The 15,219-nt window shown below is 39.6% G+C and overlaps 1 protein-coding gene across 1 annotated transcript; it reads left to right on the plus strand.

The window, feature by feature from the left end:
* The first annotated feature begins 1,074 nt into the window (after positions 1-1,074).
* On the plus strand, positions 1,075-12,492 carry LOC104653322 (olfactory receptor 1G1). The gene is given in 5 exon segments (XM_074390412.1): positions 1,075-1,107; positions 11,597-12,028; positions 12,030-12,249; positions 12,252-12,341; positions 12,344-12,492. Coding segments are annotated over 5 exon segments (924 nt in total).
* Positions 12,493-15,219: the final 2,727 nt, after the last annotated feature.

A 15,219-nucleotide genomic window follows, 5' to 3' on the forward strand; every position in this document is an offset into this window, starting at 1 on the left:
AATGGGGTGACAAATAGTTACACTGTCATACATCCTCCCACTCAGCTCAGTCTAAGCATTTCTGGAAATTAAGTATAATTATTCTCTTTAGGGTGTTATCACTGTTTTGTTCATTTTGGGGGGATTCCAGTGGGTATGAAGAAGGTCTCCCTCAATTATGACAACATGATTCTCACTGACCTTCCTTTCTCCATCCCTGTCCCTCCACCTCATCTTCACTGTCTTTCAAATAATTTCACTATCAAATGGGGCACACCGTCCGGCACTTCAAACATCTGAAATACAAACCACGGCTAAAGGATATGAAGCAGACAAATGGAGAAAAGTTGAGGGGAAACTATAGCTTTACAAAGGAGAAACTAAGGGGATGTGATACCAAAAAAGGTGGAGGAATAAAGAAATCTACCTCAATGGGAAAAAAAAAGATGTGGCAGAAGATGAAATTGAGTTTAACTGATGAAAACTTTTTCCAAGGGTCAGGCTTGAAGCAAGGTACAAAAGGATGGGACAGCCACACCAATTGAATAACATCATCCAGCGAGCATGCGACTTGTTTTGGGAGATACACACCAAGGGACAGCTATGGCATGGTGTAGAGGAGTAGCTACTAAGAGCATAATGGCTTTGGATTCAAATCCTGACTCTGCTACTATTTTTGTAATTTTCAACAAATTAGCAACCCTGCTAAGCCTAACTTGTCTCATCTATAAAATCAGACAAGATAGCTAGTTTCATGAAGATTAAGTGAGATGACATCTGTGTAAAGCAATTAGCACACTACATGGCCTATTGTAAATGCTCAATAAAAGTTGTTTATTATGATTATGATAGTGTTTGGAACATTACAACTCGAGACAAATAAATTGGGTTTTATAATAAACAAGTTTTTTAGAGAAGATGGAAACCAGTCAGTGGAGATAGGCAGACATCAATTCCAGGAAACCATTTTCCAGTACCAAAGCCAATTCTCAGAGTAAGATTGCTTTCTACAATGAGGACAGGAAGGAATACATATAGAACCCAGTTGATCCACTTGAGCATTTGCTGATACTCCCTTCACAATTGTAACCGTAAATGGACACCTACAGCAACCCTAGCCTGAGAAGGGTATGTTTATCAAGGTCCCAGACTCCTTGGGAGTAAAGGTTTGAATCGTATTAGTACATAAGCCCCCCAGACCTACCAAGATGAGAGTTGAGGATGAGAAGTTTAGACTGCCCAGTGAGTAGGAGAGTGAGGATAAGTAAAAGTTCACCCCTCAAGACCAACTGTGCAAAGTGGGCTATAGTTCATCCCACTAACCTCCCTCTTCTATGTTTCCTCTATGGAGGAGAGGCCCATGGAAACCATGGAAGAACTATTCACCATATATGTGTGGAGAACTGAATCTGTGCTGTCTGTTCTTTAAATGTTTGGTAGCATTTAGCAATGACACAGTCAGGTCCTGGACTTTTCCTTCATGGCAGAATTATTATTACGGCTTTGATCTCATTACTCATTATACATCTGTCCAGGTTTTCTATTTCTTCATGACTCAGTCTTGGTAAGCTGTAAGTGTCCAGAAATTTATCCATTTATTTGAGATTTTCCAATTTGTTAGTGCATAGTTGTGCACTGTAGTCTCTTAGGATCCTTAGTATTTCTATGGTATCAGTTTTAATGTCTCCTTTTTTATCTCTGATTTTATTTATTTGAGTATTCTCCCTTTTTTTCTTATTCTAGCTAAAGGGTTGATTATTTTCTTTATACTTTCAAAAACACTAGTTCTTTGTTTTATTTATCTTTTCATTGTTTTTCAGGCCCTACTTCATTTATGTCTGCTCAATCCTTACTATTTCTTTCCTTTTACTTATTTTAGGTTTAGATTTATCTTCTTTTTCTAGTTCTTTGAGGTGTAATATTAAGTTGTTGAAATCTTTCTACTTTTTGAGGTAAGCTTTTATTGCTATAAACTTCCTTCTTAATGCTTCATTTGCTGTATCCCATAGGATTTTATATGTTTTCATTTTTATTTGTCTCTAGGAATTTTTTAATTGTTCTTTAAATTTTTTCATTGACTCATTGGTTGCTCATGAACATGTCATCTAACTGCCATATATTTGAAGAGTTTCCAAAGTTCCTTCTGTTATTGATTCCTAGTTTTATTGAATTGTGGTCAGAAAGACACTAGATCTGATTTTAATTTTTTTGACCTTGTTAAGACTAATTTTGTGATATAACATATAGTCTACCCTGGAGAATGTTCTGTGTGCTGCTGAAAAGAATATGTATTCTGCAGCAGTTGTGTGGAATGTTCTTTAAATGTCTGTTAGGTCCATTGGGTCTAGAGTAGTTTAACTCCAATGTTTCTTTCTTGATTTTATGTCTGAATGATCTGTTCATTGTTGTGAAGTCCCACACTGAGAAGGTGAAAGATCTCTACAATGAAAACTATAAAACATTGATTAAAAAAATTGAAGAGGATGCAAATAAAAGGAAAGATATCCTGTGTTCATGGATTGGAAAAATTAATGTAGTTAAAATGACTATACTATCCAAAATGATCTACAGATTCGATGCAATCTCTATCAAAGTATCAATCATATTCTTCACAGAAATAGAAAAAGCAATCTTAAAATTCATGTGAATAGGAAAAAGACCCTGGATCACCAAAGCAATGCTGAGTGGAAAGAATGAAGCTGGAGGCATCATGCTACCTGAATTCAAAAGTTATAGTAATGAAATCAGCATGGCAAATAGCATAAAAACAGACACATAAGCCAATGGAACTAAATAGAGAGCCCAGAAATAAATCCAGCCTCCTAACAGCCAACTGATTTTTGACAAATGTGCCAAGAATACGCATTGGAGAAGGGACAGTCTCTTCAGTAAATGGTAGTGGGAAAACAGGATACTCACATGCAGAAGAATGAAAGTAGACCTCTATCTCTCACTACATACAGAAATCAACTCTAAATGGATTAAAGATTTAAATATAAGACCCAAAACTATGAACCTACTAGAAGAAAACTTAGAGGAAATATGTCAAGAAATTTACTGGGCAGGGATTTTTTTTTAAGTAAGACCTCAAAAGCACAGACAATAAAAGCAAAAATAGACAAATGGGATTACATTAAATTAAAAAGCTTCTGTGCAGAAAAGGAAAAAATTAATAAAGTGTAGAGACAACGGGCAAAAGTATTTACAAACTATGCATCTGACAAGGGTTAATATCCAGACTATATAACAAACTCCAACAACTCAACAGTGAAAAAATAACAATAATAATAATAAGACTTTGGGTAAAAGACCTGAAAAGACATTTCTCAAAAGAACACTTATAAATGGTCAACAGATAAATGAAAAACTGATTGATATCACTAATCATCAGGGAAATGCAAATCAAAACCACAATGAGATATTATCTTACCTGTTAGAATAGCTGTTGCCAAGAAGACAAAAAACAAATTCTGGAGAAGATACAGAGAAAGAAAATTGTTATACTCTATTGATGAGAATGTAAATTAGTACAGCCATTACGGAAAATAGTACGAAAGTCTCTCAAAAAATTAAATATAGGACTACCATATGATCCAGCAATTTCATTACTAAGTATATAGCCAAAGAAAATTAAATCAATATGTCTTAGAGACATCTGCAAACCCATGTTTATTGTAGTATTATTCACAATAATCAAGATATAGAATCAAAGTGCCCATCTAATGATGAACGAAGAAAGAAAATGTGGTATACACGCTCAATGGAATACTATACTATTCAACCATAAAATGGAATGAAATTCTGTCATTTGTGGCAACATGGATGAACATGGAGTATATTATGTTATGTAAAATAAGCCAGGTGCAGGAAAACAAACACTGCATGATCTCATTTATACATGGAATCTAAAAACATTGATTTCATAGAAGTAGAGTAGCATAGTAGTTACCAAAGACTAGGGAGGGGAAGGGAAAAGCGGTCAACAATGCATACAAAGTTGATCAATGCATACAAAGTTGCTATTAGAGAGGAAGAATAACTTTGGTGTTCGATTATGTCACAGGGCAGGGGTCCCCAAACTATGGCCCGCGGGCCGCATGCGGTCCCCTGAGGCCATTTATCCGGCCCCCGCCGCACTTCAGGAAGGGGCAACTCTTTCATTGGTGGCCAGTGAGAGGAGCACAGGATGCATTCGCATCCTGTGCTCCTGGAGTACTGTATGTGGCGGCGCCACAAAGCGCGGCATTGCTCACATACATTACTACTTCCGGTGACGTGGGACGCACGCGTCAGGGCTACAGAAGCATGTCATATGACGCACATCCGGTCTGCAGCTGCGGAGCTCCACATCACCAGAAGCAGTGTGAAATAGCAGCAGAAATAGGAAGAAAGGCAAAGCACTATAACCATTACGACACAGTACAATGGTCCCCATACTCCCCCAAATGTACAACAATATAATGGCCACTATAACCTCCCTTTGCCCAAAAGTCTCTCCCCACATTACTACACACCGTGTTTCCCCTATTATAAGACCCTGTCTTGTATTAATTTTACCCCCAAAAGACAGGGTCTATCTTATTTTTAGGAGGTGTCTTATAATAGGGGAAACATGCAGCAGTGGGCTTCCCACAGAAGAGGCCCACCGCTGCTGTGATGTCCAGGATGCTGTATACACAGTGTCACAGGCTGATCACCGCCACCCCTGTATACAGCACTGGAGGTGGTGCTGGGGCCTGTGACACTGTATACCGCTGTCTGGGATAGTGGAGGCAGCAGCACTGGCTGTGAAGGGTGTCACACCTTGCATAGTCCAGCCCTCCAACAGACTGAGGGACAGTGAACTTGCCCCCTGTGTAAAAAGTTTGGGGACCCCTGTCGTAAGGTGACTATAGCAAATAACAAAGTATTGTACATTTTTTTCTTTTTTTTGAGACAGAGTTTCGCTCTTGTCACCCAGGCTGGAGTGCAATGGCACGATCTCGGCTCACCACAACCTCTGCCTCCTGGGTTCAGGCAATTCTCCTGCCTCAGCCTCCTGAGTAGCTGGGATTACAGGCATGCGCCACCATGCCCAGCTAATTTTTTGTATTTTTAGTAAAGACAGGGTTTCACCATGTTGACCAGGATGGTCTCGATCTCTTGACCTCGTGATCCACCCACCTCAGCCTCCCAGATTGCTGGAATTACAGGCCTGAGCCACTGCGCCTGGCCCAGTATTGTACATTTTAAGATAGCTAGAAGAGAAGAATGTTAAATATTGTTAGCGCAAATAAATGATAAACGTTTAAAGTGATGGATATGGTAATTACCCTGATTTGATCATTATACTATGTATACATCCATTAAAACATCACACTGTACCCCATAAACATATGTAATTATCTCTCAATTATTAATTAAAAATTAAAATTCAAAATATTTTCTAAAAAAGGAATTTACAATTGGGTGTCTTGATGTGAAAAAATAAAAATTAAAAAATACACCTTTCCTACTTTGTAGCATATACAAAATCAACTCCAGCTAAAGAACTGTTAAAGGCAAAATTAGAAGCCTTTTACAAGAAATTACTGGAAAATATCTTTCTGAACTCAGAAAATAGAAAGGGCTTCTTGAACCAGACACATATAAAGCACACAAAAAGAAAAATTTTGATGAATCCAATAAATTAAAATTAGAAACACTTATTTAGCAAACATTATACAAAGAATGAAAAGACAAGCCATAAAGATAGAGAATATTTATAGTACATATAATCAACAAAGGCCTAGTATCTAGACTATTTAAATAATTCTACAAATAAACAAGGATAAAATAGATAATTAAATTAAAATGAACAAAAATTTAAACGAGCAGTTTCAAAATTCAGAAATAAAAACGCTAGTCAGTACTTAAAAGTTACTTGATCTCATTATTAGTAACTTAAATATAAAACCAATCCAGCAGGAGATGCCCAAAACAAACACACACACACACACACACCAGAATGACTACAATTTTTTTTAAATGGACACCAAGTGTTATCAAATAAATGGAGCAACCAGAGTCCTTATATGCTGCTGGTAGAAATGGGATTTGCTACAATATCTTTGGAAATCAGTCCAACATTATATGTCAAAATTGAAGATATAGAAATTCTAGAATCCAGATATTATTGCACTCCTAGATATGTATGCAATAGAAAGGAATACATGTGTATACCAAGAAACACATACAAGAATGATCCCTACAGCATTATTCCTAATAGCTAAAAGCCAACAGTTTCTTCAATAATAGATTACATTAATAATATGTGGTATTATCATAAAGTAGAGCAGCTCACAGCAATGAACATGAACAAACTCCTACTACTACATACAGTAATCTAGATAATCTCATCAGTGTGGAATACTGAACAAAAGAAAAAAGAATAGATCAGATATGACTGTTTATACACAAAGTTCAAAAAGAGACAGGACTAATATAAAATGCTAGGAAAAGTGCAGCAATTATTTAACTTCCAGGAAAGAAAAGTAATGATTAGTAGAGTACACAGAAGGAGCTTCCGCATACTGACAATGTTCTACTTCTTCATCTGTATCTGTATCTGTATCTGTATCTGTATCTGTATCTGTATCTGTATCTGTATCTGTATCTGTATCTGTATCCCAAAGTAGATACAGATTGATATGGTTTGGCTCTTTGTCTCCACCCAAATCTCATCTCCAATTGTAATCATCACCAGTCAGAGATGACCTGTAATCCCCACATGTCAAGGAAAGAAAGCGATTGGATTATGGGTGTGATTTCCCCCATGCTTTTCTCATGATAGTGAGTGAATTCTCACAAGATCTGATGGTTTCATAAATGGTTCCCTGCACTCTCACACACTCTCTCACCTGCTGCCATGTAAGACGTGCCTGCTTCCCCTTCCGCCATGATTGTAAGTTTTCTGAGGCTTCCCCAGCCATGTAGAACTGTAAGCCAATTAAACCTCCTTTGTTTATATTAATAAATTACCCAGTCTTGAATAGTATTTCTTTATAGCAGTGTGAGAATGGATTAATATAGAGATCAAGAAGTAGAATATTGTTTTTCGGTTATCAGTTTCTAATAATTTCTCAGGTGGCATATTTGTGTTTTGTGTAGTTTTCTGCATGTATAACACTCACTATTTAATTTTTAGATGCACATGAGATAATGAGTACACACTCACCAGAATGTCTGTCTACCTTTCTATCATCTGAAAACCTCTGACAATAAAAAAATTTTATGAATGCCTGTGGTGAACTCATTTAGTCACAAATCATGATTTAAACCTGCACAAGACTATTTGTACTCTTTATTAGTTGTGCTTAGTGTGAATATTCATTTATTTGCTGTGGAAATACTATGTGGTTGATTATGGAGTGTCGCCTTAGATGATACACAAATGATTTCAAATCCAAGAGTTTTGAATTCTAAAATTCAGCAGGTAAAAAGTTTATAATGAGAGATTATTAAATAGCAATGGATATTAATGTCCATCAGCTACATGCATTCACATGAATGACCCTAAGATAATAATGTTGAGCAAAACAAGCAACAGAAGAATGCAAAAAAGTATAATACCCTTTACAAAAAGTACAAAAATGGGCAAATTCAGAGCATACTGTATATAGTTTAGACATATATGCATATGTGGCAAAACTACAAATAAAAGTAAGGCAATGTTACACCATATTCATGATAGGGGTTCTTCTAAAGAGGGAAGAAAGGGATATAATTGAAAAGAAGCACACACAGGAACTCAAAAGGATTGAGCCATATACTCTTTACACCGAGTAGTGGGAGAATGGGCATTAATTTGATTATCATTATTGAAACAGCACATATGTGCTGTATACATTCTTTCGTATGTATATTTACAACATAAGCAAACCAAATAAATCCAGAGATAGCACCTGCACCTGATACAGAGTCTACACATTAGCCTTATCTCTTCTCTCTGGGATCATAGAGAATAAGAATGTTTATGACATTTGATGGTAAAAAGTGTGACCTTTGATCTGTTCTATTCTATACTTTTTTCTTATTTTTTGGCACATACTGTATTTTATCCATAAACATTGGGCTCTAACTAAAGGTGTGGACTCCATGACAAAGGCATAGTAAAGATGACTGAGGATGACCAACCCAAACTGCAGCTCATCCAAGGGAAAATCCAGGAGCAGTTATCCTCCCGGATCCCAACCCTGGTCCTCTGATGAGGGGCATCAATGACACTGCTGAGACTCAGGGATCCATAGTCCAGAGGAGACAGCTGGGAGATTGGACACTCACACTATCTTGTCTCTAACTAGGAGGCCTGGGATTGGGTCCCAGGAGACACTGCATATGAAGTCAGCAGCACCTCCTGGCTCCTGTGCCTCAGGTGTCACTGAAGACCTGACTTTAGTCTATGTTGTTCCTAGAGACAGGGAAAGAATCTGTCACTCCAGTCATGTTTTCTTGGGGAGACAGCAGTGCAGTGAACTCAATCTCCTTGGTAGTAGTGGCAGAGACTGAGACTGGCCAGCATTGCCAGATAAGAATTGAGCCATAGGAATGGGAAGAGAGAGCAGAATCTAGAGCATGTGCATGTACAAACACACACTCCCAGCCCACACAGCTTCTCCCTTTTTCCTTTCTCCCCTTCCTTTCCACTCTTTCTTTCTGCCAGTCACTTTCTGGTTAACTCTGGTATTCATCAGGTCCGTGATGGTCCAGCCTAAGGTCATTGTAGAGTCTCAGACTATCCTTCTCTAAGCTTCATTGGTGACCAGTATATAGCATCTGAGCAATAACAAAGCATAACTCATTCTTAGCCAGCTGGGACAGGCAAGGTTCCCAGAATCACCCTCAATCATTACACCAGGACAATACCAATAATTTACTCTCCTATGTCCATTTATAGTTTATCAATCTTACTCCTATCCTTTCTTTTCCTTAAAATTAAACTGGTGAATGATTATTTAAGATTTTGTTTTTGTTTTTATTTTATGAGACAGAGTCTCACTGTGTTGCCCAGGCTGGAGTGCAGTGATGCAATCTCAGCTCTCTGCCTCCCAGGTTCAAATGATTTCCTATGCCTCAGCCTCCCAAGTAGCTTGGACTACAGGCACAAGCCACCATGACTGACTAATTTTTGTGTTTTTAGTAGTGAAGGGGTGTCACCATGTTAACCAGGCTGTTATCAAACTCCTGACCTCAAGTAATTCACCCCCCTCAGCCTCCCAGAGTGCTGGGATTACAGGCATGAGCCAACGCATTTGGCCTAAGATGGATCCATTATACAATTAATAATATTTGGGCTCTGATGATGAAGATATTTGACCAAGTTTATACTTAGCTTCGGAAAAACAGATGCTTCACTATTAAGAGTTCTGAGTAGAATCACAGCCATTCAAAAGTGAACAGTGATAACCACAACTCTCAATATGGACACCTCATAATTTACAAGCCCAACATGCAGGCACTAACCAGGATACAACAAGAAGGACAAAGCACTGTCATTTTATTTAAAACAGAAGTAAGGAGGTTAGATCATATTTTCTGAGCACTTATATATAGTGTATCAGCCTTGATCTGAATATCTTACAATGATAATCAAATGTAATCTCATAACTACTCTAACGTGGTAACTTTATTAACTATTTCATTTAAGCAGATGTGGAAAATGAAGCCAAGAAAGGTTAAATGACTTTCTCAAATTCACACAGAGAGTAAAGAGTAGGGAAATTCTGTCAGGTTCCAAAGAGAATTGTATGTTTAATCACTACACTAAACAAACATGACACCAGCACATGCTACCATTGAGTGTTGTATTTGTTTTTCAAAACCATCAAACAGGAACAGTGGAACTTCTCACGTTGAATGCAATCACAGTTTAAGAAGAGACTTCACCTGACTCCAGCATTTGGTACCCTCAACAAAACTATCAGGTAGGGTTATTTGCTACCTCTTATGGATCAAAAAAGAAAAAGAAAAACAGCAAGGCTCAGAGGAGGTAAATATTTCCCAAAGTTTAAAAAAAACGTGAGAAACAGAACTGGAAAGCACATCATTCAAGGCTTCCCATTACATTCTATCCCAAGGTCACATTTCTACTACTATTAATGACATAACAATCACCACCCTTAACGAAAGCCTGCTCTCCATATATGTTATCTCAATAATAAGTTCAGTGACTCTGTGAAGTTACACATGGTACAAACTAGGAAACAGAGATTCAAACAGGCTCAACAATCGACCAAGGTCAAACTGAGAACAAGGAGCAGAGAAAGGATTACTATCCAGTCTCCAGGAGGCCAAGGCCTAGATCTTTTTTTTTTTTTTTTTTTTTTTTTGAGATGGAGTTTCACTCTTATTACCCAGGCTGGAGTGCAATGGCACAATCTTGGCTCACCGCAACCTCCACCTCCTGGGTTCAGGCAATTCTCCTGCCTCTGCCTCAGCCTCCTGAGTAGCTGGGATTACAGGCACGCGCCACCATGCTCAGCTAATTTTTTTGTATTTTTAGTAGAGACAGAGTTTCACCATGTTGACCAGGATGGTCTCGATCTCTTGACCTCGTGATCCATCCGCCTCGGCCTCCCAAAGTGCTGGGATTACAGGCTTGAGCCACCGCGCCCAGCCCAAGGCCTAGATCTTAACACAAAATGTGTTTTATTTTGTTTTTTTGATACAGAATCTCACTCTGCTGCCCAGACTGGAGTGCAGTGGTGCAATCTCAGCTCATTGCAAACTCTGCCTCCAGGGTTGAAGCAATTCTCCTGCCTCAGCCTCCCAAGTAGCTAGGATCACAGGCACACACCACCACACTCAGCTCATTTTTGTGTTTTTAGTAGAAACGGGGTTTCACCAGGTTGGCCAGGCTGGTCTTGAACTCCTGACCTCAGGTGATCCACCAGCCTCAGCCTCCCAAAGTGCTGGGATTACAGACATGAGCCAACATGGCCAGCCTAGATATTAACACAAAATATGTTGATAGTGAAGTTCATAATGAAAATGAAAATGATGTGCTCTTAATATGTTTTTCAGTTTGCAATCTACTCATGGTCACACTGACTCATTACAATGATCATCAAAGGCAAAGGGGCTGAAGCACTCAGCACACCAGAGACCCCTGAGTCTCCTCTGGCTCCGCTCTAAAGAAATTGTTCTGTCTTCCATCTCCTTCAGCACACATGCACCTACATACACACAGAGCATCTTGTGTTGCTCACTAAATCCTAGCATGTGCAAGACTCCCAAATTAGCTCCACAGTAAGGCACTGAGGTTAAAACTGTTGTTATAAGAGTTTGTTTTAAAGGAAGAATTAAAACTTGAAGAAGCTCTTTAAAGCAAATTCCAGTTCAGTCTCATTCAGGCAATTTATGAGGAAAACTTGAGCTACTAGAGAATTCTGGAACAAAGTACACCTTCATCCTGATGCCTCATTATCATTGTCCACAGTCTCCATATCTGTACATATTTGCAAACATGCAGTTACAGTCACTAGTGAATCAGAGTGATCTCCCCAAAGAACAAAGAAAAACATACCAAAGTCCATGGACTCTGTAATTTTTTAAAAGCAACTTATTTAACCAGAATTACCTGCTACTTTTTCTGCCTTAGAAGGAAATTAGAAACAAAACCGGAATCTCTGACTTCCTGCTCCTGGGCTTCTCTGAACACCCAGAAACATTAGCCTCTCCTGTTTGGCTCATCATCCTAGCCACTGGTTCTGACCCTCATCTCCATACCCCCATGTACTTCTTCCTGGCCAATCTGTCCTTCATCGATACCTGTTTCACCTGCACCATAGTCCCCAAGGTGCTGGTGAACATCCAGACACAGCATCACACCATCTCCTACACCAGGTGCCTCATGCAGATGTACTTCTTCATGGCATTGGCTCTGCTGAATGACTTCCTGCTGGCCGTGATGGCGTATGATTGCTACGTGGCCATCAGCCTTCCTCTACGCTATACCACGATCATGCGTCCCCAGCGCTGCCTGCTGCTGGTGGCTGTATCCTGGCTCTGCTCCCACCTCCTGTCTTTCTCACTTAACTTTTCTCAGAGCTCAGCTTTCTTTCTGTGCCTCTCATTGTATCCCACACTTTTTCTGTGATGTTCTCCCAATCCTCAAGCTTGCCTGTTCAGACACCAATGTCTTTCACATCATGATGTTCATGGAAGCCACTCTCTCGGGGGTCATCCTTCTCACCTGTGTCCTGGTCTCTTGTGCCCACATCATGCACACCATCCTCAGGATCCCCTCTGCTGAGAGAAGCACAAAGTCTTCTCTACCTGTGGCTCTCACCTGACAGTGGTCACTCTCTGTGGAACCGTCTTTCTGGTGTATTTCCAGTCCTCATCCTCTACTCAGCAGATCCTGGAATGACTGCATCTGTGGTATACACAATGGTCACCTCCATGCTGAACCCTTTTGTCTATTGCTTGAGGAACAGGGACATGAAGTGGGCTTTGCAGAAATTCCTTGGCTTGGGAAAATGTTGTACTCGGTAAAGGGTACTTCTCCAGAGTAGAGGCCGGGGTTCTTCTAAATGCCTTCCTAATTGGACTTCTCTATTACAATCTTGAAAAACCCAAATTCAGGGCAAGATGGATGCTCAATATCACAAGCCATTTAACAAATGAAGGATACCTAGCAGGACTGGAAATGGACCAACTGGCCAGAGACAGCTGCAGCCTGGAGAGAGACAGCGGTCAGCAATCGTTACTGGATTGTACTGGACAAATTTAAACAGGCTGGGAAGACTTTCTGCAATAGACAGCTGCAATACAGAGCAGATACCAGAACTCAGCACAAAATTGTCTGCTGACACTAAGGGCAGGAGGATATTTAAGTGCTGGGGTGAGAGAAAGAACATAGGCTGTCTGTTTCTGCTAAGTGGCTTTACCAAAAGGAAAAACAAACCTCTCACATCTTTGTGACAGGAGGTAGTTTCATAATGTGGAACAAAGAATTGTCCATGAAAGTTAGGTCATGACCCTCCCACAGAGCCTGGAGGATAGGTGTGCCCTGACCCTCAATGATTGAAATGAAATTTTGAATAAATTTTGATGATTGAAATATTAAAATTAGATGATTATTTCATTTCAAATAGATGGTTCTCAGGTCCTTGATAATGATATTCCTGGGTCATAAAACTGGCAAGAGGGCCGGGCGCGGTGGCTCAAGCCTGTAATCCCAGCACTTTGGGAGGCCGAGGCGGGTGGATCACAAGGTCGAGAGATCGAGACCATCCTGGTCAACATAGTGAAACCCCGTCTCTACTAAAAATACAAAACATTAGCTGGGCATGGTGGTGCGTGCCTGTAATCCCAGCTACTCAGGAGGCTGAGGCAGGAGAATTGCCTGAACCCAGGAGGCGGAGGTTGCGGTGAGCCGAGATCGCGCCATTGCCCTCCAGCCTGGGTAACAAGAGCGAAACTCCGTCTCAAAAAAAAAAAAAAAAAAAAAAAAAACTGGCAAGAGCCTTTTAAAATTTTTTTTTAATTTTTCAAGAGGTGTAGAAATAATGTATAAGTTTTTAAAAGTAAATGCTGTAAGAAAAGGGGAGTCAGGAACCTAGAGTCAGGAAAGAGCCGCTGTGAAGTTTAGTCGAGTGGAGGGAAACATGAAGTCTGCCATGGTCAAGGGTGACTTGATAAGTAGATTTGATAGGTGTTCGAGATATTCAAACCAGAGCATGAGACCACAAAAACAATGACATCGGACACAACTTAGGTTCTAGAAGGAAGCTCAGTTGGCAGCTCACTCTAGGTCCAAGAAGTGCCACCCAATCACAAGAAATGTCAACAGGACCTGGAAGGATAAATTACTCTGAGCTTCAGGGACCATTTCCAAGCCCAGCTTTGGGAGCAGCTCATTCACAGGGATTAACCTCCACATGGAGAAAGCTGAACCAAGGAGGCACACTATTTGCTGAACTAAGAACAAGAATAATCCTGGAAGAGGAAACCAGCGACAGATAGATCAGGAGACTGGCCCAAAATCATCCAACTGGGAGTAGATTTTTTTTTTTAACTGTAAGTTTCAGGATACATGTGCAGAATGTGCAGGTTTGTTATATAGATATACGTGTGCCATGGTGGTTTGCTGTACCTATCAACACATCATCTAGATTTTAAGCCCTGCATGCATTAGCTACTTGTCCTGATATTTTCCTGTCCCTCACCTTCCATCATCCAACAGGCCCTGTTGTGTGTTGTTCCCCTCCCTGTGTCCATGTGTTCTCATTGTTCACCTCCCACTCATGAGTGAGAACATGTGGTGTTTGGTTTTCTATTTCTGTGTTAGTTTGCTGAAGATGATGGCTTCCAGTTTCATCCATGTCCCTGCAAAAGACATGATCTCATTTCTTTTATGGCTGCATAGTATTCCTTGGCGTATATGTACCACATTTTCTTTATCCAGTATACCATTGATGGGCATTTGGGTTGGTCCCATGTCTTTGCTATTGTAAATAGTGCTGCAGTTTAGATCTAAAGACTCTGACAGTGAGAGTCATTAGTCATTAGTTATTGGAACGAGTTATTGATTCTTTTCTTTTAATCCCTAGTTTATTCTGTTTGCCCACACTGAAAAACAATAGATGTGAATTCTATAAGTATGTAAAATAAAAAGAACTAAGAAAAAGAAATAAAAAACCCATCATTTTTTCATTTAAAGACAACTGCTATTAATACTTTACACCAGTGCCTTTCTGTATTTTTCTAATAGTTTTTGCATTTGCATTTGATGAGAAAATGCCATACAAATAATTATACACATATTTTCTTTCTCAATCTATAACATGAGTTATCTCCATTTGACTTCTGTGTATCTGCCTTTTGTCTAGCAACATTGAGGGAACGTTGTGGGATACAACTGCTGTTTCTTGAAAAGAAAACTCTAGGTATAAGTGGATGGTAGAGAGAAATCTGGGTTGACAGCAGAACTGGATATGGGACCTCTCTTCCTCTGTTAAAGCCCTCTGGGTCCCAGAAGAAGGAAGTACAGGTAGGCAGGTTTCCCCACCTGGGTAAAGGTGCCACTCATTGGAGAACAGCACTTGCGATGGTTGAAGCAAGGGACAGGGAGCAAGTGCCTGTTATGAGAAGCAAGCAGTGTTGATAGAGCTCTTTACTGAATTGCATCCCTGCCTTTTGTGTTAAAAATATTATGTCCTTATCTGCTTCATGTTGCTAATATTCCCAGTTAATTCTTCATCTTTTAACTTTGTGGTC

This window comes from Saimiri boliviensis, chromosome 2 (genome assembly GCF_048565385.1).
Source record: "Saimiri boliviensis isolate mSaiBol1 chromosome 2, mSaiBol1.pri, whole genome shotgun sequence".
In the NCBI taxonomy this organism is placed as follows: Eukaryota; Metazoa; Chordata; class Mammalia; order Primates; family Cebidae; genus Saimiri; species Saimiri boliviensis.